Raw genomic sequence first — 25,790 nt, forward strand, 5'->3', positions numbered from 1 at the left:
TCTAAAATATTGAATTATAATCCAAACATTTATACCACTTGCTGACAACTCACCTAATGGCAGGTGCAAACCTCGAAAAGTCCCGAATGCAAACGGGGCGTGTTCAAACAGCTCACATTTGTAGCGTCCATTTTGTGTTTGAATCTTTTAAATCGAAGAATCGTTCGTTCGCTTCAATACGCTTTAATTCGGAATAGTTTATATACATGCTAATATTACTATTTCTGTCATATAAAGACATGCTGGAATTAATTAGACTACTATATTAGTAACATATGTTATTTCGGAGTTGAAGCAAACGAACGATTCACTTTCACTAAATTATTTGTTTGAAAACACCAATTCATAAATTCAAAGTAACCGAAGAACGTGAGCAAATACTATTCGACCGCGGGCTACCAAAGAAGCATTTAATTGGTTGAATCCACTTCACGAATACGCCCCCTTCGCTAAATGATTCGCTGTTTTTTTATTTGACTCTTTGGACGAATCTGTTGAGTAAATAAAACTATACCTTATCATAAGGACGGTGATTTGTGGCCACTTACCGGCATAACGATGTAGTCTAATTTGCAGAAATAGACACTAAACGAATCTGAATAAGGAGGCAAAGGCAGGATAATTTCTGGTTTCTATCAAAAGCAATCATTGACCATAAACTACAGTAAAAAAAATGATATTTTTTATTTATTTTATTTATGTTGTACAATTAATTAATAATTAATTATACTATACCATTCAAAAGGTTTTGGACAGTGATTTTTAATGTTTTTAAAGAAGTCTCTTCTGCTCACCAAGCCTCCTTTTATTTCAAAGTACAACAAAAACAGTAAAATTATATAATATTTTTACTGTTTAAAATAAATGTTATCTCTTTAAATATATTTTGAATTGTAATTTATTTATGTAATTTAATGCTGAATTTTTTGCATCATTACTCCAGTCACATGATCCTTCAGAAATCATTTTAATATTCTGATTTGCTCCTTAAAAAACATTTATCATTACTATTGTTAAAAACTGTTGAGCATTTTTTTTCTTCAGATTTCTTTGATGAATAGAAAACTCAGAAGAACAGCATTTATCTGAATATTTTGTAACATTATAAATGCCTTTATTAATACTTTTGATCAATTTAAAGCATCCTTGCTAAATAAAATGATTAATTTCTATAATTTATTTCCCAATATATATATTTGGGGTCAGTAAATGTTTTTTTTTTTAAGAAATTATTACTTTTATTTACCAAGAATGTGTTAAATTGATTGAATTAAAGTGATAGCAAAGACCTATATTGTTAGAAATGATTTATATTTTGAATAAATACTAATATAAATGTAAATATAAAGATGATGCCGATTTTTGGATCTTTATATTAATCAAAAAATCCTCAAATGTACTACTAATAATAAATGTTAAACAGCAAATCAGATGATTTCTGAAGGATCATGTGACACTAAAGGAGTAATTTAGCCTTGATAACAGGAATAAATTACATTTTAAAATATAATGTAATTTAAATTATAAAAAAATATTTTAAATAGTAAAAATATTTCACAATATTACTGCTTTTGCTGCATTTTTGGATAAAGAAGAGATTTCTTTAAACAAACATTAAAAATCTTACTGTTCAAAAACTTTTGACTCGTAATTATTATTTTTTTGTTCTTTTTTTATGTTTTTATTGATTAACTTATTATTAAATATATTTATTTTTTATCTTTTTTTTATTCTTTTTATTTATTTATTTGATTTTTTGGCATGTGTACGAACTTGCTGGCCTGTTAAACTGTTAAAGGGCAGCTGTAAACAGGTTTAATCTCTGAGAGCACGAGTGTAGCGCACGACAGACCCCTGGAGGCCGATCCACGTGTATCGATTAACCCGCACGGTGGATGCGGAGGAGACGATTAACCTATGCGGTCATTTTACAGTCTGCTTCGCTGCATTGCCAAACGCAACACAACCCTCTCTCATGATTCTGCTCTCCATTTGCACTGCGATAATACCAAAATCCTCCTCTATGCCCCACTCCGCAACTGTGAGCCAAGAAAATTACCCCATCTTTCCAGCCCAGGTTGATCGATACACCGCATATCTCAGCGCGCAGACTCCAGCGCATCTTCATTCTGCAGAGGCCTGACAAAACTTCTCAATTCTGAGGCGCGTAGACTTTCAGAGTGCAAACACATCTCCTGCTAAGGGTTCATAGAGGGCCAGCGGTGAAGAGACTGCAAATAGGTTATCATGCTCAGAATAAAGCCCACTGCTGGGTGTGTTTGGCAGGGAATGCTCCTGAAAATATTCCTTAATGGCAGAAAAGAATCATAGCTGAATAGCTGAAAGGAGGAATGTTGAAAGCAATCTCCAGGGAGAAAATATGCCCGCTAACGCCGGCATCGATCACATTGAAGATGACACAGCAGTAAGAAAATGAGACAAAACTCAATTCCAACAGTTCATATTCCATTTTTCTCCCTTGCAGCTGAGGACTAAAAGGGCAATTACCTAGCACTTCACAAATGCCTCTTTCTTTACTACGAGATAAAGAGAGACGTACCCCGGGCTTGTTGTCTTATTCCGTGGGGATTTGTCATATCGGAGACATTTAGCCATTTTCTCAACTGTCAACTCATCCTCTCACTCAGCTCCATCATTCTGTGCCAACATTCATCATATCCAGATATCAGGACAGTATGTGTGTGCGCGCTCAAGGAACAACACTCAGTTTGATGGGCTATTTTGCTGCTTCACTGTGAATCTCTCACCTCACCGAATTTAGTATTCCAGCGTAAATCTGCGGACAGTGAAAGTGCAAACGCCAGTCTTGCGTGTTTGAGAGTGGGAGTGGGATGGCAGGCCGAGGGGTAAGGTCACGCCAGAGGTTAGTGCTGAATTACGAACTGTCACTGCTTGGACAGGGAGCGCAGACGCCAGGGGACCCTGTCATTGTGTCCAGACGAAGAACAAGCTGCAGTCAGACCGGACGGCCGAACGTTCTTTCTATAAAACAGTATTGGACTTGGGCTTTGCTCCTGTCGGTGCGTAAGACACGAGACGGCTTTAAATAAATTGCGCTTGCTATAGACACCACATTTAGTCAGAGCGTATTCAGACTGCTAGATCTCGCATTCATCTTTACCTCTGTGAGACAGGGACAGGATGCAGGCCATCATATAAGCATTTACTGCTTCTCACAATTTATACATATATTTATGCATATACATATTTTCAATGCTAAGTTCAAAACAGTTCACAGATGGTCTGATGGGGCATGCTACATGCAAAAAGAATATTTCAAATATATTTCATGCATTCCATCCTTTATACTGGTTGTCAGCAATAACGTAATTATATTTTATTAATAATAATAATAATAATAGTAATTGTTATTATTTATTTTGAAAACAGCCTGTGCCTTTCATTTTCAGCATGTATTTTATAATTCTTTCCATTACATAAAAATAGTATTAGTATTAGTATTAATACTAGTACATAATATTATAATATAATATTTTATTATTTTTTTAATAAAATTATTGTTATTAAAAATTTAATAATTAGATGTAATTATTATTATTATTTATTAGTTTATTTTGGTAACAGTCTGTGCCTTTTATTTTCAACGTATATGTTATAATCTTGTCCGTTACATTTAAAAAATATTATTAATATTAATATTAGTACTAGTACTAGTATTACTACTACTGCTACTACTTTGAACATAATATTGTAATATAATATTTTTATTATATGCTATAATATTATTGTTATTAAAAACAACAACAGCATTTGTTTTGAACAGTCAGTGCTTTTTATTTGCAGAATATATTTTGATAATATTGGCCATAACATAATAATATGATTCTTAATAATAATAGTAATAACAATAATAATAATTATTTTTATTTATTTTGGGAACAGTCTGTGCCTTTTATTTTCAGCATATATTTTATAATATTGTGCATTGTATTTGAAAATTATTATTAGTATAAATATTTGTAATAGTAGTAGTATTACTACTAATACTACTACTACTAATTAGTACATAATATTATAATATACAATGTTTATTATATTTCCTAATATTATTGTTATTAAAAACAACAACAACAATGATGTTTATTTTGAACTGTCAGTGCTTTTTATTTGCAGAATATATTTGATAATATTGGCCATAACATAATAATAATAATAATAATAATAATAATAATAATAATAATTATAACGATGGTTATTAATATTAATAGTATTATTTATTTTGGGAACAGTCTGTGCCTTTTATTTTCAGTATATATTTTATAATATTGTCCATTACATTAAAAAAAAACGTATTAGTAGTATTAATATTAGTAATAGTACTAGTATTACTACTACTACTAATTAGTACATAATATAATAATATACACTTTTTATTATATTTCATAATATTATTGTTATTAAAAACAACAACAACAATAATTATGTTTATTTTGAACGGTCAGTGCTTTTTATTTGCAGAATATATTTTATAATAATGGCCATTACATAATAATAATACTTATTATTATTAGTAGTAGTATTATTAATTAATATATTTAAGAAACAGTCTGTGCCTTTTATTCTCAGCATATATTTGATAATACTGTCCATTACATTAAAAAATATATATATTAGCATTAGTACTACTTCTACTTCTGAGTACATAATATTATAATATACTATTTTTATTTTAGGCATATATTTGATAATATTGTTCATTACATTACAAATAAAAATAAAAGTATTAGTATATTAGTATTACCACTACTACTACTACTGAGTACATAATATTATTACAGTATACATTACATTATTAAATGTAATAATAACAATAAATAATAATTAGATGTAATAATAGATGTCATTTGCAGAATATTCGTCCATTATGTAAAAAGTATTATTTGTATTAGAACTAGTAAAAGTACTATTACTAGTATTAGTAGTATTACTACTACTACTAGTACGTATTATAATACACAATTTTTATTATATTTTATAAAAATATTGTTATTAAAAATTACTTTTATTTTGAATAGTCATTGCTTTTTATATGCAGAATACATTTTATAATATTGACCATAATAATAATAATAATAATAATAAATATTATTAAGCATTATTGTAGTTGCTTTATAATATTATTACTTATAATATAATATAATAAAGGCTTTCATTTGCTGTAAGACAAAAAAATGTAAATATCCTTTTTCAAGGTGACCTGCTTTCTTTGTGTTAATATGGTAATTCATTAAAAGTCTGATTAAAGCTCTATTCACAGCCCCCCGATAACGGCCTCATAACACACAGATGAAGGGAGACCTGAAAGCCAGCATTGTATTACCTCAGGGAGTCCCATTAGACCGGTCACCAGTGTTAACGTTTGAAGAAACTTAAAAGGTGAAGATGTTGACGCTCTTCAACCGCAACTTCGCACTTTCCCCCCCAGGAGTCTCTTTTTTCGCAGGCCTTGTGCTGCTTTACACACCTCTGGACCCTGACTCCATCCTTTCATCATAGTGCTGCTAACACACGTCTGAGAACAACTTCCTGCTCTCATTTCCCCACAAAGACCTGCATTAAATTGCTCAATAGTTCAATAAACAATTCAGCAAGACAAACGCTAACTGAAATACTCTCCTGACCTGTACATTTTAATCTGATCGTAATAAAGCCCCTTATAGTGATCTGGTGTGTTCCTAATACTTCTTAGCAAGATGACATGCATAAGGAGTCATGTCATTACACGGGAACTTTTGTTTTTCCGCTGATGCCATCAAGAGCGAGGACTGGCAATTGGGAAGCTATATAAGCAGCACCATTCATCCCACTCTGGATTGACTGTGCTCATGCAGGAAAGGTAAGTGGGAAACCAAATCTTGAGGTGTTTTTGTCAATTTAACTCTTGCACTGGCTTTCAAAAATGTGCTTTGCACTCATAAATATTTATATTTCCATTCCAGGCAGTACATGTCCACAGCTTCTGCCCATCATGGTCCTGTTGCTACAGGCAGCGGCGATAATCCTGCTGCTGGCCTCCCTACCTGGATCACTGTCTACTCCATCGCAGCATCTGTGCGGCTCCAACCTGGTGGATGCGCTTTACCTTGTGTGTGGGCCTAGAGGCTTCTTTTACTCCAGCAGAAGCAGGAGGGAACTGGAGACTTTGCTGGGTAAGGACTTTCTGTAATGTACAGTACATATTGCATCTAAATAGTGGAATAAAATCGTTTTAATGGAATATTTACAACTTCTTCCAGCCATGCTCTCAAATTTAGCAGATTACGAGGTAGACGAGGCTGATCCATTGAAGCGGAAGGTGATGATGAAGATGAAGAGAGGGATTGTGGAACGCTGCTGCCACAGGCCCTGCACCATTTACCACCTGGAGGACTACTGCAGCTGAACAAGCAGAAATGCTATAGAAAGATTTTAATAAACAATCATGCAAGAACAACGTGATGTGCTTGATTGTTTGCTTGAACGGGAGCTTGTGGAATGAGAAAGGTTTCTCTGAAAGTGTATTAAATGACAAACATGTTTTAGGTTTTTCTGTGTTGTAGCACCCTCTGCTGGAACATTTATGATTTTCAGCTCACAAACTGATGAGAAAAATATTTACTCACCCCCATGTTATCCAAGATGTCTTTCTTTCTTTGGTTGAAAAGAAATTTAAGTTTTTGTGGAAAACATGCCGGGATTTTTCTCCATATAGTGGACTTCAATGGGATTCAATGGTTTGAAGGTCCAAATTGCAGGTTTAATGCAGCTACAAATGCCTCTACATGATTCCAGCGGAGGAATAAGGGTCTTCTTATCTAGCAAAACGATCGGTTATTTTCTAAAAAAAAAAAATACACTTTGTAACCACAAATGCTCATCTTGCACTTACAATGCACATCTTTATGCATTTGAAAAAGTAACACACAGGGAGTTAGTTCTTCGTCTGTGTTCTCCACTTCTAAAAGATAGGGCCTAACATATTGTTTTACCTTTTTTCTGCAAAGGACGTTTTGACTTTCTTTGCATGTTCACTTTGTAAACAAAGTCGCCTACGTCACACAATGCATGTTATGTAATGCGTGAGATTGAGCTAGTGCAAAAAAAAAAAAAAAAAAAAAAAAAAAGTATAGAAACTGTAAATTGTATTTTTTTTTTTTTTTTTTTTTTTCAGAAAATGACCAATCATTTGGTTAGATCAGATCCTTATTCCTTGGCTGGGATGGTGTAGATCAGTGGTTTTCAAACCTTGGGTTAAAATGGGGCGCCAGGGTGATTTGAGGAAATTGTATCAGGTTATATATATATATATATAAGCAAAATAAGAGGGTTCATACAAAATGCATGTTATTGTTTATTTAGTACTGACCTGAATAAGATTTGACCATTTTTGTGAACATTATTTGGCTCAATTTAAAAAAAAAACACTGGTCTTCTAGCTTGTACTAATCTAAACAATACCTGATATATGATATGAGCACTTCTGTTAATCTGCCTCTTTAGGATGAATCCTTGTTTTATTTCACAATTGTAAGTCACTTTGGATAAAAGCATCTGCTAAATAAATGTAAATAAGATATTAGTACATGAACAGTTAAACTGCCAGCGGTTCTTCAGAAAAATTCTCAAATTCTTTGGTTTTCTAGCATTTGTGTATTTGAACCCTTTGCCAGCAATGACTGTATGACTTTGAGATCCATCTTTTCACACTGAGGACAACTGAGGGACTCATATGCAACTATTACAGAAGGTTCAAATGCTCACTGATGCTTCAGAAGGAAAAACGATTCATTAAGAGCTAGGGGGTGAAAACTTTTGAACAGAATGGAGATGTACATTTTTCATATTTTGCCTAAATATATACATACACAGAGGATACAGAAGATGGCTGCATATTTCCCATAAGACAAAAGTTAAATTTACCCTGATCTTCAAATTCTAAAAGTTTTGCCTCTAACCCTTAATGGATGTTTTTTCCTTCTGAAAAAACATTTGCATCGTCGGACATTGTAGCCAATCACAGACAAATCTGTTGAGTTCTGGAACGCAATAGCCAATCAGAGTCGTTTAGGTTAGTCAGAATCCACTCACCGTCCAGTTCTTTAGGCTGCGAATCCTCTTATAACGAAGTGTTGATGCAACGTAAATAAGAGAGTCTGTCTTTCTATCCATCCATCTATCTATCTGCTCTTAAAAAAAAAAGTTTGAAAATCTCTGGTGTAGATCCCTTTGAAGCTACCCACTGAAGTCCATTATATGGAGAAAAATCCGGGAATGTTTTCCTCAAAATCCTTAATTTATTTTCTTCTGAATTGACATGAACATCTTGGATGACATGGGGGTGAGTAAATTACAATAATTGTTTTTTATTCTGGAAGTGAACTAATCCTTTAAAGTAATAAAACGTGTTAAACTGAATGTATAAAAACTCCAATGACAAAGCAAAGAGAAAAGCAAGTATTTTATTTCAAAACAATTCCATTCACACTTTCTACTCTTTTAAAATAAACTTTAAAATTAAGACACATATAGACATAAAAAAGGACAGTCCACTTTAAAAAGAAAACGGTTTAATTGTTTACTCACCCTTATATCATTCTAAACCTGTTTGGCTTTCTTCTGAGGAACACAAATATTTTGAAGAATGTTTGTAACTATAAGGTTTTGGTTGTATTGAAACTTTAAAAGCATACTATACAATTTTTACAATTCATTTTTTGGTGGACTATCCCTTTAAGACCAGTGACAGATGAACAAAATAAGTAATAACATTATAAAATAATCACAAGAACTAAACTTTCATAGAAAAGAGGAACAAATGAAACAGAAAACTGCTTCTCACAAGGCTCTCTGGGTACTTGTAAACAAAGAGTGGGCTAAATTGTTTTTTAAAGGACTTTGAGATTAATCGCACACCAGTGCCGAACAAAACCAGAAACCAGAACATTCCAAGTGAATTTTCACCACTGTAGCCAAATTAGGATTAACATCTAAAAAAGGGGGAGTCGTCAATTATACATGCATATTGAGTGACAATAACAGTAATAACACTGTATTAAATTCACACACAAAAAGTAACATACATAAATAAGATGTGTATTGATATAGAGGCATGGTCAGGACATTTGAGCGGTCAGTGTTCCATAGGCCTCAGACATTACACAGTAGTAGTCCGTGAATGATAGTTTAATACAATTTTTTGTTGCCTTGGAAAGAACGAAAAAACATAATTAGATATTATATTTTCAGTCAAACCAAAATGTCTCCAGACTCCTTCAACATTTCTAACATTGTCAGTTTATTCACTATAGTTTAGAAAACGGTAATAGAATATGACAAGAACTAAACTGTGTCAGAACAAATTCATCTTGATAATGTCAGACAGGGCTCTACAGTGCAACCAAAACTACTACGTTCGACTATGAACATTTTTTAGGAGCACCAGTGTGACTGACCTGATCAGCATATTTGTGTTTGCGCTGAAGGGAGCTTCAAAGGTTTCTCAATGTTTTTGCAACATTGAGTAATGCATCACAGACATAGAGAGCTTCATTGATTATAATGGAACTAAGATGAGTGACAGCTTTTAATGATTTTTAAAGGAGTTTGTAAATGAGATATTGATTTAAATACAACAGTTAAATAAACAAGAGGTTAATATCAAGTGACTTACATTGTCTGACTATAACACGATTGCCTGATTTTGCTCCATTTAATTGTCAAATATAGTTTAAAACAAGTCACAACTGAGCTGCTATGCATTCATTATGAATTAAACAAATCTAGTGTATTAAGGATTTAATTTCCCATTCACAAAGACAGTCACTTGCTTTATTCCTTTGAACGAATCATTCAGTAATTAAATCAGTGAATTGATGCCACCTACTGGCAGTTTTAGTTTCATTTTTAAAGTATCTTTTCATTTATCTAAATTTAATATTTCTAGATTCAAAATTTTATATTTAAAACAATCTCAACATTGATTTATGAATTCGACTGCACTCATACCACCTCTGAGCCTCATTAAACATGAAAATACAACTACAAGCCACTTTTGTGTTCTTCTGTGCCACCTCTGTAGTAATTTTGTTAATACTGATTTCATTTGATTGGTAACTTTTTCTTATTCTACTTGTTTTTATGCCATTGTTTTGATTAGAAGTTTTAAAAAGCTTATGAAATAGATTTTTTTTTTTTTTTTTTAATTTGACAAAAGATGACACTTAATAAACTTAGAAAAGTGGAAATCACTTTAAGGATTCAAATATCACCTCATAATGGGAGGGCTAATCAGATTTTTTATTGATTAGAAGGTACTCCTGAAATGTTGACTGTGCTCATAAATATTTTTAAAGTTAGGAGCACAAGTGCTTCTAAAAAGAAAAGAAATCATCAGATAACTTTGATAGAAAGGTTTGTAACGAAACATGGTCAGGTCAAAGTGTCAAATCAAATTTTTGGTCCTAAATTATCAATTTAACCAGTTTTCCACTTTATGAAGAATTTGTGAGCGTAATGTGTCACAGTTAACTTTATTTTTCTATCCTCACTTACATAAATGAATTATAGTATCCTGCACCCACTAGTAGTCTTCAGCAAGTCTCTTTAGTTACTCACCTGGTGTAAGAGCTGAGGTGGGCTGCTGGTTTTCTTTGAGCTCGTGTTTGAAAGCCTTGCTTGGGTCGAATTTCTGAGGCATCTGACTGGACTTGAGCCGATCTAGCTCTTGCTTCTGTTTCCCAACATGTGACTTTAGCTTGGACACTTCCTGTAGAACACATGAACATAGTCAGCTACAAAGCAAAATATCAAACAATGACTACCACCTTTTGACTAATGCCTTACTTGTTTGAGCTCCAAGTTCTCCTCTTTTAGTTTGACCATGTGTTTGATTTTCTGTTTCTGGTTTTGATGACCCATTAGATTGGCGTAGGCATCGGCTAACTTGTTCAGCTCGGCCTGTGTGGCTCCTTTTTCATTCAACAAAGCATTCCTCTCTGCTGCAAAGCGGTCTAGCTGTTCCTAAAGAGCAGAACAAGCAGACAAATGAGAAGATTCATTTAGCACATATTTACTGGCCATTTCTATGTAAGAGTTGTCTAGTATTTTTGCCACATTAAACCAAGCTGTGTGTAGGACTTTCCACTCTGCACAGCCTTCGCAATATTAGAGAAAAAAAAAACCCTAGTCTGACTGACTAGTCTTTTCAGTGACTTTAACAGCAAATTTGCGGATATTGCAAAGTGCCGTTACTCATTTTTATTGTAAAGCTTGTTCAAAACGGTACGTTAAATAAAAAAAAAAAAAACTAAATAAATGATTAAAAATGCCAAGAGTCAAAGAAAGGATGATGGAAATGATTATAAAAACAAATAACTTGATTTGGAAAGAGAAAAATACAATAAAATTAAATATAATCTAATATGCAAATAATAATAAGTTAACTAGAAAAAAAATAAAGTAAGGAAAAGAAAAAAATAATAATAAAAATGTATAAAGGCAAATAAAATAAGGAAAAAAAAAAGTTAAATTGTATAAAGAGGAATAAAATAAAATACATTTTGGGGGAAAATGGAATGAAAATTAAATAAATATGTAAAAATTAAACACCTATAAAGGTAAAAAAAAAATGTTTCACATTTCTAAGAAAAAAAAAAAAAAAAAAAAAAACACTGTATAAACGGAATAAAAATAAGAAAAAATATATATAAGAATAAAATAAGTAAAAACAAGTAAAATTGTATAAAATAAAATAGGGGGAAAATGAAGGGAATAAAAAAAAAGTAAATCAATAAATACTATTTGAAAAAATAATTAAACGTCTATTTAGGTAAAAATGTTTTACATTAAGAAGAAAAAAAATATATAAAATGAATAAGGTACAAAAAAACTAATAAAAATAATTAAATGCTAAAATAAATAAATAAAGTTTAAGCGGAATAAAATGAGGGGGAAACCTAATAAAAAAAGTAAAATCTGGAGGGAAAAAAAAAATTTATGAAAAAGCAAAAAGCTAACAAAAACTAAGAAAAAAAAAAAAAAAAAAAAAAAAAAAAAAAAAACACATTAAATATAGTCTTTCGCTTACCTGAAATGGTTTTACTTTAGCATAGAGTTCTTCATACAAGTTTCTCCAGTGTTCAGTCTCAGCATCACACAAGCTGGGGGTGAATGAACAACAATATGCCATTAAACAACAAAAACAATGCACACAGACACTGAGCACCACATGTCTTAATGCCTGAGGACACCAAGGACTAGAGACCCCGTTGAGCGAGTCCCAACTTTCTCACCTCTGCATCTGAGCCTCTGTGAGTTGTTTGTGGTAGTCTTGCCTTTCCTCTTCCATCTGTCTGCATAGCTGTTGTCTCTCCTGCTGCCACTCCACAGCATGACGGTGAGCAGTGTCTCTTTCCTCCTGCACCTGCCTGTTCAGCTCAGAAACCTCGTCTTCCAGTTCCTCCACACGGCCCAGCAGCCTGCTGGCTTCTGCAGAGCGGCCCTCCACTGACTGCCTTCTCTTCTGTTCCCTCTCCAGCTGGGTCTGAGCCCGCTCTCGCTCTCCTCTCTCCTGCTCCACCTCTGCCTGCAGGCGTCTCAGCTCCTCACTCCGAGTCTCTGCTGCTTGTTTCAACTCTTCCTCTCTCTGAGCCAGCTTAGTCTGAACTTCTAAAAGCATCCTGTAACAGCAAAACCACCAGCAGTTAGTCACTTAGCTACTGACAGACATTTCAAAACGGTGTATATTCTGAACATTATGACCGGATGTGACAGTTTTTGCAGGTTAAACATAATGCATTGTTTTCCCATCCCTATAATGACAGTCCAGCACTCGCAAGTCGATGAGCGGCAATTCTGGCCTTTTTACTCAGAATTGAGATATAAACAACTGAAAAATTAAGTCAGAACACTGTAATTTGATGATACAAACTCACAATTCTGATTTTTCCCCTCTCAGAATTGCAAGATATAAACTTAATTCTGAGAAATATTGTAATTTGACGATTTAATGAGACAAACTGGCAATTCTGACTTTTTCCTCAGAATTGAGAAATATAAACTCAATTCTGAGAAATAAAGTCAAAGAATACTGTAATTTGATATTTGATGAGATGAGATACACTCGCAATTGACCTTTTTCCTCAGAATTGAGATAAACATTTGAGAAATTAAGTCAAAGAACACTGTAATTTGATGATACAAACTTACAATTCTAAACAATGAAAAAATATTTTTGATATGATTTGATGAGATACAAACTCACAAATCTAATTCCCCCCCTCAGAATTGAGATATAAACTTAATTCTTAAAAGAAGTCAGAAAATATTCTAATTTGATATGAGATACAAACTCATAATTCTGACTTTTCCCCATAGAACTGAGATAAAGTAAATTCTGAGAAATGAAATCAGAAAATATTACAATTTGATCATTTGATGATAGATTCTAAGAATCAGAAAGAGCTTTATTGCCAAGTATGCTTGCACATACAAGGAATTTGTTTCAGTGTCATTAGCTTTCAGTACATAGAAAGTTGACTTTTCTCCACAGAATTAAGATATAAACTGAATTCTGAGAATGAAGTCAGAAAATACTATAATTTGATATGAATTGATAAGAGATACAATCTTGCAATTTCCGACTTTTCACCAGAATTGAGAGATACAAACTTGCAATTGCAAATCATGTCCAATTCTGAAGCAAATTCTGAGAATTGCAAGTTTCTCACAATTCTGACTTAACTCACAATTGCATGTTATGAAGTGAAAACACTGAAATATAAAAAAAAAAAAAAAAAAGTCAGAATTGCAAGATAAAGAATTTTTTATTCAGTGGCAAAAACAATCTTCCATAATCTCTGCTATTTAACCCGTTAAAAAGAAATAGTAAATGCATTCTTTTAACATAAATATTTAAAATACTACATTTGTGTTGTTTCAACATTAATGTGAAGATCAAATGTGACCCTGGACCACAAAACCAGTCTTAAGTCGCTGGGGTATGTTTGTAGCAATAGGCAAAAATACATTGCATGGGTCAAAATTATTGATTTTTCTTTTAAGCCAAAAATCATTAGGAAATTAAGTAAAGATCATGTTCCATGAAGATTTTGTAAAATTCCTACTGTAAATGTATCAAAATGTAATTTTTGATTAGTAATATGCATTGTTAAGAACCTAACTTGGACAACTTTAAAGGTGATTTTCTCAGGATTTTGATTTTTTTTGCACCCTCAGATTCCAGATTTTCAAATAGATGCATCTCGGCCAAATATTGTCATATCCTAACAAATCATACATCAATAGAAAGCGTATTTACTGAGCTTTCATCTCTGTTTCTAAAATTTAACCTTATGACTGGTTTTATGGTCCAGGGTCACAAATGTGAAAATATATAGACCAGAGAGGTTTGTTTTACGTTTGACAAGGCATGATTTAAAGAACCACCATCATCAAATCTTATCAAATTACAAGCAATTATAACAACCAATTACAATATTTTAAAATATTTTTTGTATTGTATTGTATTGTCTATTTAATCTGCAGTTAGGTCACTGGGGTGCAATATTATTATATTAATTATACTTAATTCAATTATTTAATTATACCAAATAAAATCATTTAATAAAATACATTAAAGAAACAAAACTATTAATTTGTCAATTACCTATTTATATCAATATATTATACTTGTCAGTCGTCACAGGTCATTTGTGGTAATAACTGACTGAACATTATTCCCTACTTTTAACTTGGACCACATTATCAATTATGGAGGAGCTGCCAATATAAGAAGCATAGCAGATAAATACTGTAAATGTCTAAGACAGGATACTGACCTAGCATGCTCCTCTCGCCGTTTCTCCTGCATTTCCTGGTAGCTAATAAGTTTCTCCTGGTCCTGCTGTAGCTGTTGCTTGAGGTGGTTCATCTCTTCCTGCAGCTGATGAACTTGAGCCTCCGCATGCATCTTCTGCTCACCCAGAGACCGTCTTGTGCTTTTGGAATTTGATAAGAAAACATTTGATGCTTAATGATGGTTGAATAAGAAGATTACCGATAAGGAATGGTTAAAGAATTTCTAGGACACTTTAAAATGTCTATGGACGGCATTTTAATAAACAAAAAAGTGTGTAAAGTAACACCTCTCAAAGTCAGTAGTCATGTCTCCCAGCTTAGCAAGACAGCTGTTGTGATCCTCTTCTAGTTTTTTGATTGCCATCACATGAGCCTCTTCTAAAGCCTGCACTTCAGCACACTTCCTGTCAATGGAGAAACAAACACTGGTCAGTTTTTAACATAAGAGACGTGATCCATCTAAACTCAATTAAAAATCAAAAGTTCTCACTTCTCTAACTCGGCACAAGTGTTCTTCAGCTCTTGCTCCATTGTCTGGTTTTTCTGCGTGAGGTGCTGGATGGCCTCCTCACTGCATCGTTCCTTCTTCTCCAGCTCAGACAACTCATCGAGCGCATCCTCCAGCTCCTCACCAAGCTGTCTCCTCTCCGCCTCAGTCTCATCTCTCAGGCGCTCAAGCATGCTAGCCAGGGAGCCGCTGTGAGTCTGCAGCAACACACATTAGCGGAGCTTAAGAGACATTAGCCTAATCCACAAAGTCGATCAGAGAGACTTTGACTTCCTGATTGAGAGACGACACAGCGCAACCTGCTTAAAGTCTATTAAGATGCACTCTTCACTTAATTGTCCCACTCATGCAGATATAAATCACATCACAACTTTATTCACTATTGATTTTTCCTCTGAAAGTACCACAGCTAATCACAAAATGGCATGTTAGTAAACTTCCCCTTGTCGCGTCCTAAGATACAGATACTCAAGCTAATGAAATACTAGAATACAAGAGAGAGAAAAACAGCTTCTAAATGCCCTTCATAGCAAAGGGCTGAACAATAAATGTGCAGCAGTGAATTGAGGAATAAAAGGGAAAAAAAATCCCAAAATCGCAAAATGAAATAAAAAAATTTAGAATTTCTGTTTACCATTTTTGATGAGCCCCATGTACACTGCTGTCCAAAAGTTTAGGAACACTACGATTTTTAATGTTTTTTAAAGAAGTCTTTTCTGCTTATCAGGGCTGCGTTTATTTGATTAACAACACAAAGAATAGTAAAATATTGCAATTTAAAATAGCGGTTTTCTAATTTAATATAATTTCAATTAAACTTTATTCCTGTGATGCAAAGCTGAATTTTCAGCATTAGTGTCACACGACCCTTCAGAAATCTTTCTAATATGCAGATTTGTTATCAATGTTGGATTTTTTTTTTTTTGGAATCTGTGAGACTTTTTTTAATGATGATTTTTATGATTCTTTGACGAACAAAATTTTATTGAACAGCATTTATTTAAAATTAAAATCTTTTGTAATATACACTACCATTCAAAGTTTAGGGTCCAAATTTATTTATTTCTTTGAAAGAAATTAATACTTTGAAAAAAAGTGATAATACATTGAAAGAAAAGATTACCATTCTAAATAAATACTGTTCTTTTTACTCTATATTCAAAGAAAAAAAATTAACAGGTTCCAAGAAAAATATTAAGCAGTGCAAAACAATATTGATAAAAGTAATAAATCAGTATATTATTTTTGAAGAATCATGTGGCAGTAAAGACTGGAGTAATGGCTGATGAAAATTCAGCTTTGCGTCCCAGAAATAAATTATATTTTAAAGTATATTAAAATAGACAAATAATTTAAAATGTTTTATAATATTACTGTATTTTTAAAATAAATGGAACTTTTAGCATGAGAGACTACTTTTAAAAAACAAAAATAGTGACCCTGGACCACAAAACAAGTCATAAGTAGAATATATATATATATATATATAAATAGCCAAAAATACATTGTATGGGTCAAAGTTATCAAATTTTCTTTTATGCCAAATATCATTAGGATATTATAAGTAAAGATCATGTTCCATGAAAATATTTTGTACATTTCTTACTGAAAATATATCAAAACTTTTCTTAAGTTTTCTTAAAACTTGGATTTTTTCGTTTCAATTGATTTTCAAATCGTTGCATCTCAGCCAAATATTGTCCTATCCCAGCAAGCTTATTTAGTCAGCTTTCAGATGATGTAGAAATTTCGGTTTCGAAAATATGACTGGTTTTGTGGTCCATTTCCCTTGCGGTAATTTTGAGTGGCTCAGTAGCGCGGTATGCGGTATTACCGCCATATATATATATATATATATATATATATAATTGTGTGTAGGCTGTTACAATGTAAGGTCATATTCAGAAATCAATAAACCGAAACCAAATCGCGTTGCTATATGAAGTGAAGTAAACAGTAACGTTACTTACATAGAAACCTAGCCAGAAAGAAATGCAAATTTTGAAGAAAAATGTCAGACATACTTAGAGGCTTTGCATCTGAAATCTTCGTGTGTATAACAGTAAGCGCGCACCCTCGAGTTTGACTGGACGAGAGACTTTCTGTCAGTATTTCACCTGCGTGCTTTAGGCGAGCTGTCAATCAGTGCAGTTTCATTGTTACGCCACAAGAGGGAGGCAAGAGACTATCTTTGAGTAAGTCTCTAAACCGTTCATTCAACTATACGTACAAAAACGCTTATTTAATCAAAGAGAGACGTAATGAAACACGATGTTGAAATCATTTTAACTTTAATCGCCACTTTTAAAGGCTCAGCTGAGCAGCAGAGCATCGATGTTAAGACAGAGATTTCACTTTTCTTGGACATGACAAGCTAGTTTCACATACATACCTGACTCGATCTGAAAGACAGACGCAGGTAATCGCACATGCTCAGTCGATCTCTCTCTCATTCGCTGTCTGTTTAGGCTTGTTAAATGCATATCTACTGAGCCTCATAATAAAAACATTATGTTATCATTACTAACTTATTACTAATTTAATATTCAGCACATAGGCATTAAGTGAGAAGGGCGAATCCTTAGGAAAAAAGAAAACAGGCAAATATCGCGGTTGCTGCGGTTGTTGCATTCCTCTGCGGTTATGCACGTCAGTAGCGCGGTATTGCGATATTGCGGTTATCGCGACAGCCCTAGTCCAGGGTGACAAATCTAACTGATCCCAAACGTTTGAACAGCAGTATGTATGTATGCATGCATGCATGTATGTATATATATATATATATAAGGCACATTTCAAATTGCATACATTTTCCAATCAAGCAACTGCCATTTAACTGAATGGGACTGCTACCCAAAATTGAAGTTATTACTAGGCTTGTCATGACCATGAATTTTGTGCTGACGATTAACTGTCAGATATATAATTGTGCTTAATTTAATTCTACTTTGTTCATGTCACTTATTGTGAAAGTCTAATGCCTTTTTTTATACTTGGAACTGGTTTATAATTAACAAAACCGTTCATCAAAAAGGCCCATATAATTTAATTTACTGCTGTGAAAATGAATGAGATTAATTAACAAGATGACCTTTTCCTCTTCCAGCTGTTTGGTCAGCTCATCGTGTTCCACCTTCAGTTTTTCATATGCTTCTTTCTCAGTCTTCCTACTCTCCTCCAATGAGCTGATATCTGCCTTTAACTCTTGTACCCGTCGTAGACCTTCCTCCTGTGTCCTGGCTGCAAAGAATCACACAAAAACAATCAAATAAAACTCACAATATGTGCATCTCAAAAATACTCTAGCTTGGTTTCATGCTGCATTTTAAAGCCAAATCTCAATCACCTCTTTCATCTTCCAGAACCAAGCATCGCTCGCCCATGAGCGCTACACGCTGATCCAGCTCTTCCTCTGTCCTCCTCAAAATCTCCTTCACACGGGCCAGCTCTTGTTCCTGCTGCCGTACCGCGCTCTGGGACTCCTCGAGATCCTGAGCTCCCCGCTGCATCTGCTCCTCCAGCTCTTTTAGTGAGGCCTGCGAAGCATGGAGATCTTGCACATGCTGCTCCATCTCCCTCTCCTTCTCTTCTAGAGCCTTTTTGGAGTCCTGTAGCTCCTGCAGAGACCTCCGCAGCTCCTCTTCCTTTGCTTTCAACACCTCCTGACAATCCTGTAGCTCACTGGTACGTTTCTCCAACCTTTTCTCCACATCGCTGCACAAGCCGTATAGAGCTGGATGAGGTTGTGAGCACTGACACAATAACAACAACAACAATATGAAAATGCACACAGTTCTAACCTGAGGTTCTCTTGAGTATCAGAGAAACGGCGCTCCATGGTGGATTTGTCCTGGAGCTTAATCCGCAAATCCTTTGACATTGGAGAGTGAGACAGACAGCTTATCTCAAACCAAGCAGTACTTCAAAGTCTGATGATTCAACCTAAGTAGTGAGTAAATGTCATCTGGCTTAGGAGAGTCAAATTCTGTTGACCAAAACCAATACCTGAATCTCTTCATTTGCTGAGTCCAAGTAACTCTGCAGGGCTTTGATTTCCTCCCTCAGCTCCTGGATTATGTCTTCATTTGAAGACGACAGAAAAAGCAAGATGTAGCCAACTCAAATGACACTGCATGCTAAGATCTGGGTTTGTTTTACAAACTTACTGTGCAATTTATCCATTTCATTCTCCAGCTGCTCATTTTGGACTCTGGTCTCCTGATGAAGGTCCTCTGAAAAATAATGTTTAGTAATAAAAAATAAAAAGTTAGTTCAGTCACTAATGATATCTGAATTTAAGCAAATACATTAAATGGTTTAAAAACCAATACATAAAATGGTTTTTAATGGTTTCAAAGTCTGTACTAAGAGTACCAGTTCTTTAGCCACTTTAGGGAATTAAGAGCAGACACAGAGTAACAGTTTACAAACCAGTGTTCATAATTAAGATAATACATTAAAATAATAAGGTAAGACACACCAGTTTGCAATATTAAGCAGCCAAACAAATGACAAACAATAAATGTACAGCTCTTACAGGAAAAATAAGGTGGAGACAATTTTACTTCTAAACAAACAAACAAAAAAAAATATATATAATACACTTATTAAACGTTTGGAATCAGTAAGATTGTTTGAAAGAAATCTTACCAAGGATGCATTTATTTGATCAAAAAAAGAAAAGAAAAGAAAAGTAAAAAGCAATATTGTGAAATGTGATTATTACAATTTAAAATAATTGTTTTCTACCTTAATACATTTTAAAATGTAATTTATTCCTAATATGGCATAGATTAATTTTTAGCATTGTTACTGAAGTCTCCAAAATTATTCTAATATGCTGCTCAAGAAACATTAATGTTTATACTAAAGTGATGCTTCATATTTTCTGGGAAGCATGACACATAGAAGTATGTTTTTTTAATTAATACACAAAGTTCAAAAGAGCAGAAATTATTTGAAAAAAATCTTTTGTAACATTATGTCTTCACTGACACTTGATTAAATGAATCTTTTCTGAAAATGTATTAAAAATAAACAAATGACAAATAAAACACTTTTGAACAGTGTAACTTTGTTTCCTGCTCTACTCTTTCCCAGGTTCCTCTGTCAACATCTTGACTGATAAAGATTTTTCAGACAAGACTTGGAGCTTGTGGGTATCAGACAAAAATGATATTTTCTGGAGACTGGAACCAATATTCCTGGCTTGTCAGAAGAAACTAGCATGTCACTGATATGATCTAACATCAGCAAAATAATTTTGAAATGCCATGGGGTCTTCCAGGAATACTGAATTATTTGTTAAGCTGCCTGAATTAAACAATTCAGTAAAGTTCAACTTGAATAACTCTTTAAAGTGAAAAGAGAAGTTCACTTTAATAATACAAATTCTGATCATTTACTCAACCCCCCCCCCAAACATTCCAGGATTTTTCTCAATATAGTGGACTTCATTGGAGGCCAACGGGTTGAAGGTCCAAATTGCAGTTTCAATGTAGCTTCAAAGGGCTTTACACAATCTCAGCCATGGAACTAAAGTCTTATCTAGCGAAACGATCAGTCAGTTTAACCACAAATGCTCGTCTTGCACTACCTCTGCAAATGCATCTTAGTCGAAAAGTTCACATGCTCAAAGTTCTTCATCTAGGGTAGGGTGAAAAACTACATCTCAAACTTCAAAATTGTCCGACAACATTGTTTTACCTTTTTTTGTACAGGCCATTTGACTTTCTTTGCACGTTCGAAAAGGAAATGACAAATCATTTCACTAGAAAAGACCCTTATTCCTCAGCTGGGATCACATAGAGCCCTTTGAAGCTGCATTGAAACTGCAATTTGCACCTTCAACCCATTGGCCACCATTGAAGTCCACTATATGAAGAAAAATCCTGGAATGTTTTCCTCAAAATCCTTAATTTTCTTGCGACTGAAGACAGAAAGACATGAACATCTTGGATAACATGGGGGTGAGTAAATTAATTATTCTGAACGTGAATTCTTCCTTAAGCATTTTTACATACAATTTGATTAAAAATGCAATATAAATATTGCTGTTTCCCAGATAACTAGATACCACTCATTGAATAAAAAAAAAATATATATACTGTTGGAAAAACTTCAGTTTCACTTTATTTTTTACAGTACATTCTGTGCAGTTTTACCAGCAAGTATTCCATTTTGTTGTGAACATGGTCTGACTTGAGCATAGACAGTGAATACTTGTCAGATTGATTTTATGAAATAGAACTGATCCAAAAGCATACAGTTCCTAAAGGTAACTCACCAAGATCTTTGTTCCTTTCCTGAAGAACTCTAAAAGTTGTTTTGGCGGTCTCCAGGTCCGTTTCCAAGACCTTTACTTTCCCCTCTGAGCTGATCTGAAGGTAGCTCAGCTCCTGTTCACAAACCCAAAATTACACTGGGAAACTTGAAGTTACACAAACTCCTCTCCACGTCTAATGTGCCTGAGATAACTTACTTTGTCTTTGGCATCCAGTTTATTTTTGGCCTCAATGAGCTCCATAGAAAGAGAGTTGATCCTCTTCTTGGTGATATCTGCAGAGACCTGTGAAAATCAAAGTGTCAAGACATTCCTCAGTAAACTTGTTTATGTGAAGTTGTCTCCTTGAGAAGCAGAGATTGCAAAACACACTGGCATAAAAAGACTAGTCACCTTGGTCTTCAGGAACTCATTAGCTTTCTTTAACTCCGCGAGCTGCCTCTCGAGAGAGGCCACATTGGCAGCGAGGCATGTCTTCTCTCTGACAGCCACAAGCAATTTAGACTCCAACTTCTTCAGCTCTTCCTCCAGGGTCAGCAGCCGGCGGTCCTGCTCTCCTCTCTGCTGCACCAAAGAACGGATCTATATGCCAGCATTAGCAGTGATAGTCAAGTTTAGGAGAATAGGCCATAGAAATTGATCAGGCCTTAAAGCAACAACTGGGCATGAAGGAAATGTTCAAAACATTTTGAAATCTACCTCTTTCTCTAGAAGTCTCTGATGTTTCATTTCAAGCGTGAAACTATTTTTGTCCTTTTTGGAACTTAGTGCATCAGCCTATATAAGGAAAAAATAAGCAAAGCAAATTGTAAAACAGCATAATGATGATTGGACAATATACTGGACCAACAAAAAGTAGTATTGACAAATAGTAAACAAATGTCTTTAGACAATTTAGTGAATTCTGAAAAAGCAAAGAAAGCCTACTTGCTCACCCAAATCAACATTTTACATTTTATTAAATATTTGAAAAGTCTTAAAAATATGGCCATTAAATAAAACATCTAAAAGTCGTGTTTTTTTTTGTTTAAAATGGGTAACAGGCAATATAGGGGTTTCCCGAACAATATTATGCACTACTGCTTACATAATATTGTAAGTACATTAATAGTATAATAATATTATGTACACTTCCAAGTCAAGTTTTTGAAGAGTAAGATTTTTAATGTTTTGTTTTTTTAAGAATACTCTTCTGCTTACCAAGCTTGCATTTTTTATTTAAAGTTTTAAAGAAATTACATAAATTAATACTTTTTAGCAATGCTGCTTTAAATGGATCAAAAGATGATAAAGAATTTACAATAGATTAATATTTCAGATAAATGCTGTTCTTTTGAACTTTCTAATCATCAAATAAACAAGAAAAAAAAAATTCTAATGATAAAAATCCAGCTTCGAAATCAGGAATACATTACATTTTACAATATATTTAAAAAGAAAGCAGTAATAGTAAAAAAAATATATATATATATATATATATATATATATATATTTTTTTTTTGCTGTAATTTGGATCAAATAAATGCAGGCTTGGTGAGCAGAAAACATCTTTAAAAAAAAAAACTTACCGTTCAAAAACTATTGACTGGTAGTGTATAAACAAAAAATGACCTTCCAAGTTTCACTATGTCCACTAAGAAAAGAAAAAAAGTATCTTACAATGTACAAAATAATTAGACTAGCAATAAGACAATATTTTAAACAAAGTAATTTTAAAAAGGGATAGCTCAGCCAAAAAGGTTTAAAAAAAACCTCAGCTTTCATTTACTCAACTTCTTGTTGTATGGTCTTACTTACTCTGTGGAACACAAAACAAGATATTTTGAGATGTGTCTTAATATTTCTGTCCATACACAAATGTCAAGAGGGTACATGGTGTTTTTCCAGACTTTTATTATATGGACAAAAATAGTTCTGAAAAATGCCTTGTTTTGTACAGATGTGGCACAAACAAGAAGGTGAATAAATGTCAGAATATAGCTGTTTAATAAATGTTGAATATAGCTGTTATTTGTATTTTTCAATTAATAATTGAGGTACGTCAACCAAAGGTAAATAGTTGCATAAACTCTTACCAAACCATCAACAGACATGGTCCTCCGTACTGGAGACATGGCTACTTCTTTTGAGGGGGAAGGCGGGGGTACCTCTGCTGATCAGCATTTTCAAAAGGAAGTAGATGTTATTGAAAGGCAGTGTTTCTAATGTATAACCTACATATGAAAAAGGCAACTCAAAAGGCAAGAAAATCTCCTCACTTTTGGAAGCTGCCCTGAAGCGCTCTGCTTTATGAAATGATGCAGGTCCTTTCACATCACCAGACTTCACCTCATATGTACCAGGTGGAGGAGCACAGCCTAAAGATACAAATCAATAATCAAAGACTATGATTATGAATTTCTCACTATCAGTGAGACAGGTGACATGTCTTAACACATCTGCTCAGTCTTTCAATCTTTATTGTGTGACTGATTGATTAATTTACTTCACAGAAGACTGTACAGCGTGCCATTTCTTCTTCATGACATACGGTTGTGTATTTAAGGGGAGAAACTGCAGGCAAAAACACTTTCACCTGTCGAATTTGAGATTTTGGGCTTTTGGTGCTTAATAAAGGGTTTTTTTTAGACTAGTGGAAAGAAAAACACCCAAACGATACTGTTAAGTGTTTCTTTTATAGCACTTTATCTATTTGTGTCAATAGATTTCAATTACAACAGATTTTTAAAGGCCGTTTTCTCAAAATGAGTTTTTTTCTCCTACACTGAACCATAAATCTCCACTTCAGTAGCACTTACACACACCTAACTTTACATTTTTATTCCTGTCTATATCCTGAAGATTTTTACAGAGGGATTTGTTCATATATAATTTGCTTGATACATTTTATTCCTCCAAAAATGGTAAAAAAAAATAAAAATAAAATAAAAAATACATAATTTTTTTCTGAATTATGAAGTGACAAAATGAGATACCCAAAATCCCCTCTGTAAAAAGTTTTAAAACTAATATGTCAAATAAATTAACAAGCATTTTGAAACTGAGTTCATCCAGTGTTTAGAGTTTTGTACTAGAAATGTATGCAAATTTCATCAAATTTCATCAAACAATGGCTCATTTGCATATTTAAACCTAACATTTTAGAAAACTTGTAATACAAAAAATGTTTGCAATTATCAATGTAATGAACCAACTGAGTAAGTAAGGTCACAACTATCTGTTAATTTTTTATACCCTATTCACCTGCAATGTCTCGCCTTAATAAACTTGATAGTGTCTGGCAGAGAATTGACCCATCACAGCTTCAAGAAAACATAGGACTGTATGAAATTATACATTTTGAGTATAAAATAGGTGAAAACTAAGCATATACCACATTAATATCACTTTAATCACTCGTCTTTTATCATTAAAGCACTGCTTAAAGCACATAACAGTTGCTCTCAGATTCATTCACATCGTAGAATACTGAACAAACGAGTTGAACTTACCGACATGCTCGTTAAATCTCTTTAATGGAGCTCTTGAGAAAGACATGACCGACAAAGGAGGTCGAAATCACGAAGACTGTGGAAAAACCTATTAAAAACGTTAATTTAGCTTAAACTTAAGTGTTAAAACGTCAATATGCCTGAGCGTCAACAACACATTCACACCCGCTGAAATTTTGAATTCGTAAGCCCGCCCACTAGCACAGACGAACGGGCTTTAGCCAATGATATCGAAGAATTTGTGACGAACAGAAGTGTAAACCAATCAGTATCGAAATCTTGCAACACGTCACATCTGGTTGCACAAATTTCCCCCAAAATTCAAACTGCATGTAATGCGGTCGGAGATACTTGAATACAGCTAAATTATCTTTGACCTACAATGAGTTTTTTATTGCATTAACAAAAGTACATTATAGGTGGGTCAAAAGCTAAAAAGTGATTAAGCATAAAAACAATAAGTGTATTACTGCTTTAAATTAATTATAATTAACAAATAAATAATTAATTAATTTATTTGTATTTTTGTTTTTCTGACCAAAAAATAAATATCATACTTTTTTCCTAATTTACAGAAGACACCCACTAAAATGTCATGCAGTTTAACAATCCTCTCAGGCATATTTACAAC

General features: G+C 33.5%; 2 protein-coding genes across 2 annotated transcripts; one reads left to right on the plus strand and one right to left on the minus strand.

Moving 5' to 3' along the window:
• The first annotated feature begins 5,987 nt into the window (after positions 1–5,987).
• On the plus strand, positions 5,988–6,475 carry insb (preproinsulin b). Its single transcript, XM_073821089.1, has 2 exons — positions 5,988–6,191; positions 6,279–6,475. Exons 1-2 carry the CDS (start codon positions 6,011–6,013, stop codon positions 6,422–6,424), a joined length of 327 nt encoding a protein of 108 aa, XP_073677190.1. The 5' UTR covers positions 5,988–6,010; the 3' UTR covers positions 6,425–6,475.
• A 1,991-nt stretch (positions 6,476–8,466) lies between these two features.
• hmmr (hyaluronan-mediated motility receptor (RHAMM)) lies at positions 8,467–25,312 on the minus strand. Its single transcript, XM_073820677.1, has 20 exons — positions 25,160–25,312; positions 23,927–24,025; positions 23,744–23,817; positions 22,368–22,445; positions 22,062–22,250; positions 21,867–21,953; positions 21,672–21,783; positions 19,552–19,617; positions 19,391–19,464; positions 19,186–19,256; positions 18,732–19,099; positions 18,477–18,625; positions 15,368–15,582; positions 15,165–15,281; positions 14,859–15,017; positions 12,312–12,698; positions 12,107–12,179; positions 10,864–11,040; positions 10,636–10,786; positions 8,467–9,224 (listed from the first exon to the last, which is right to left on the minus strand). Exons 1-20 carry the CDS (start codon positions 25,203–25,205, stop codon positions 9,205–9,207), a joined length of 2,712 nt encoding a protein of 903 aa, XP_073676778.1. The 5' UTR covers positions 25,206–25,312; the 3' UTR covers positions 8,467–9,204.
• Positions 25,313–25,790: the final 478 nt, after the last annotated feature.

The sequence above is a fragment of the Garra rufa genome, chromosome 16 (genome assembly GCF_049309525.1).
Source record: "Garra rufa chromosome 16, GarRuf1.0, whole genome shotgun sequence".
In the NCBI taxonomy this organism is placed as follows: domain Eukaryota; kingdom Metazoa; phylum Chordata; class Actinopteri; order Cypriniformes; family Cyprinidae; genus Garra; species Garra rufa.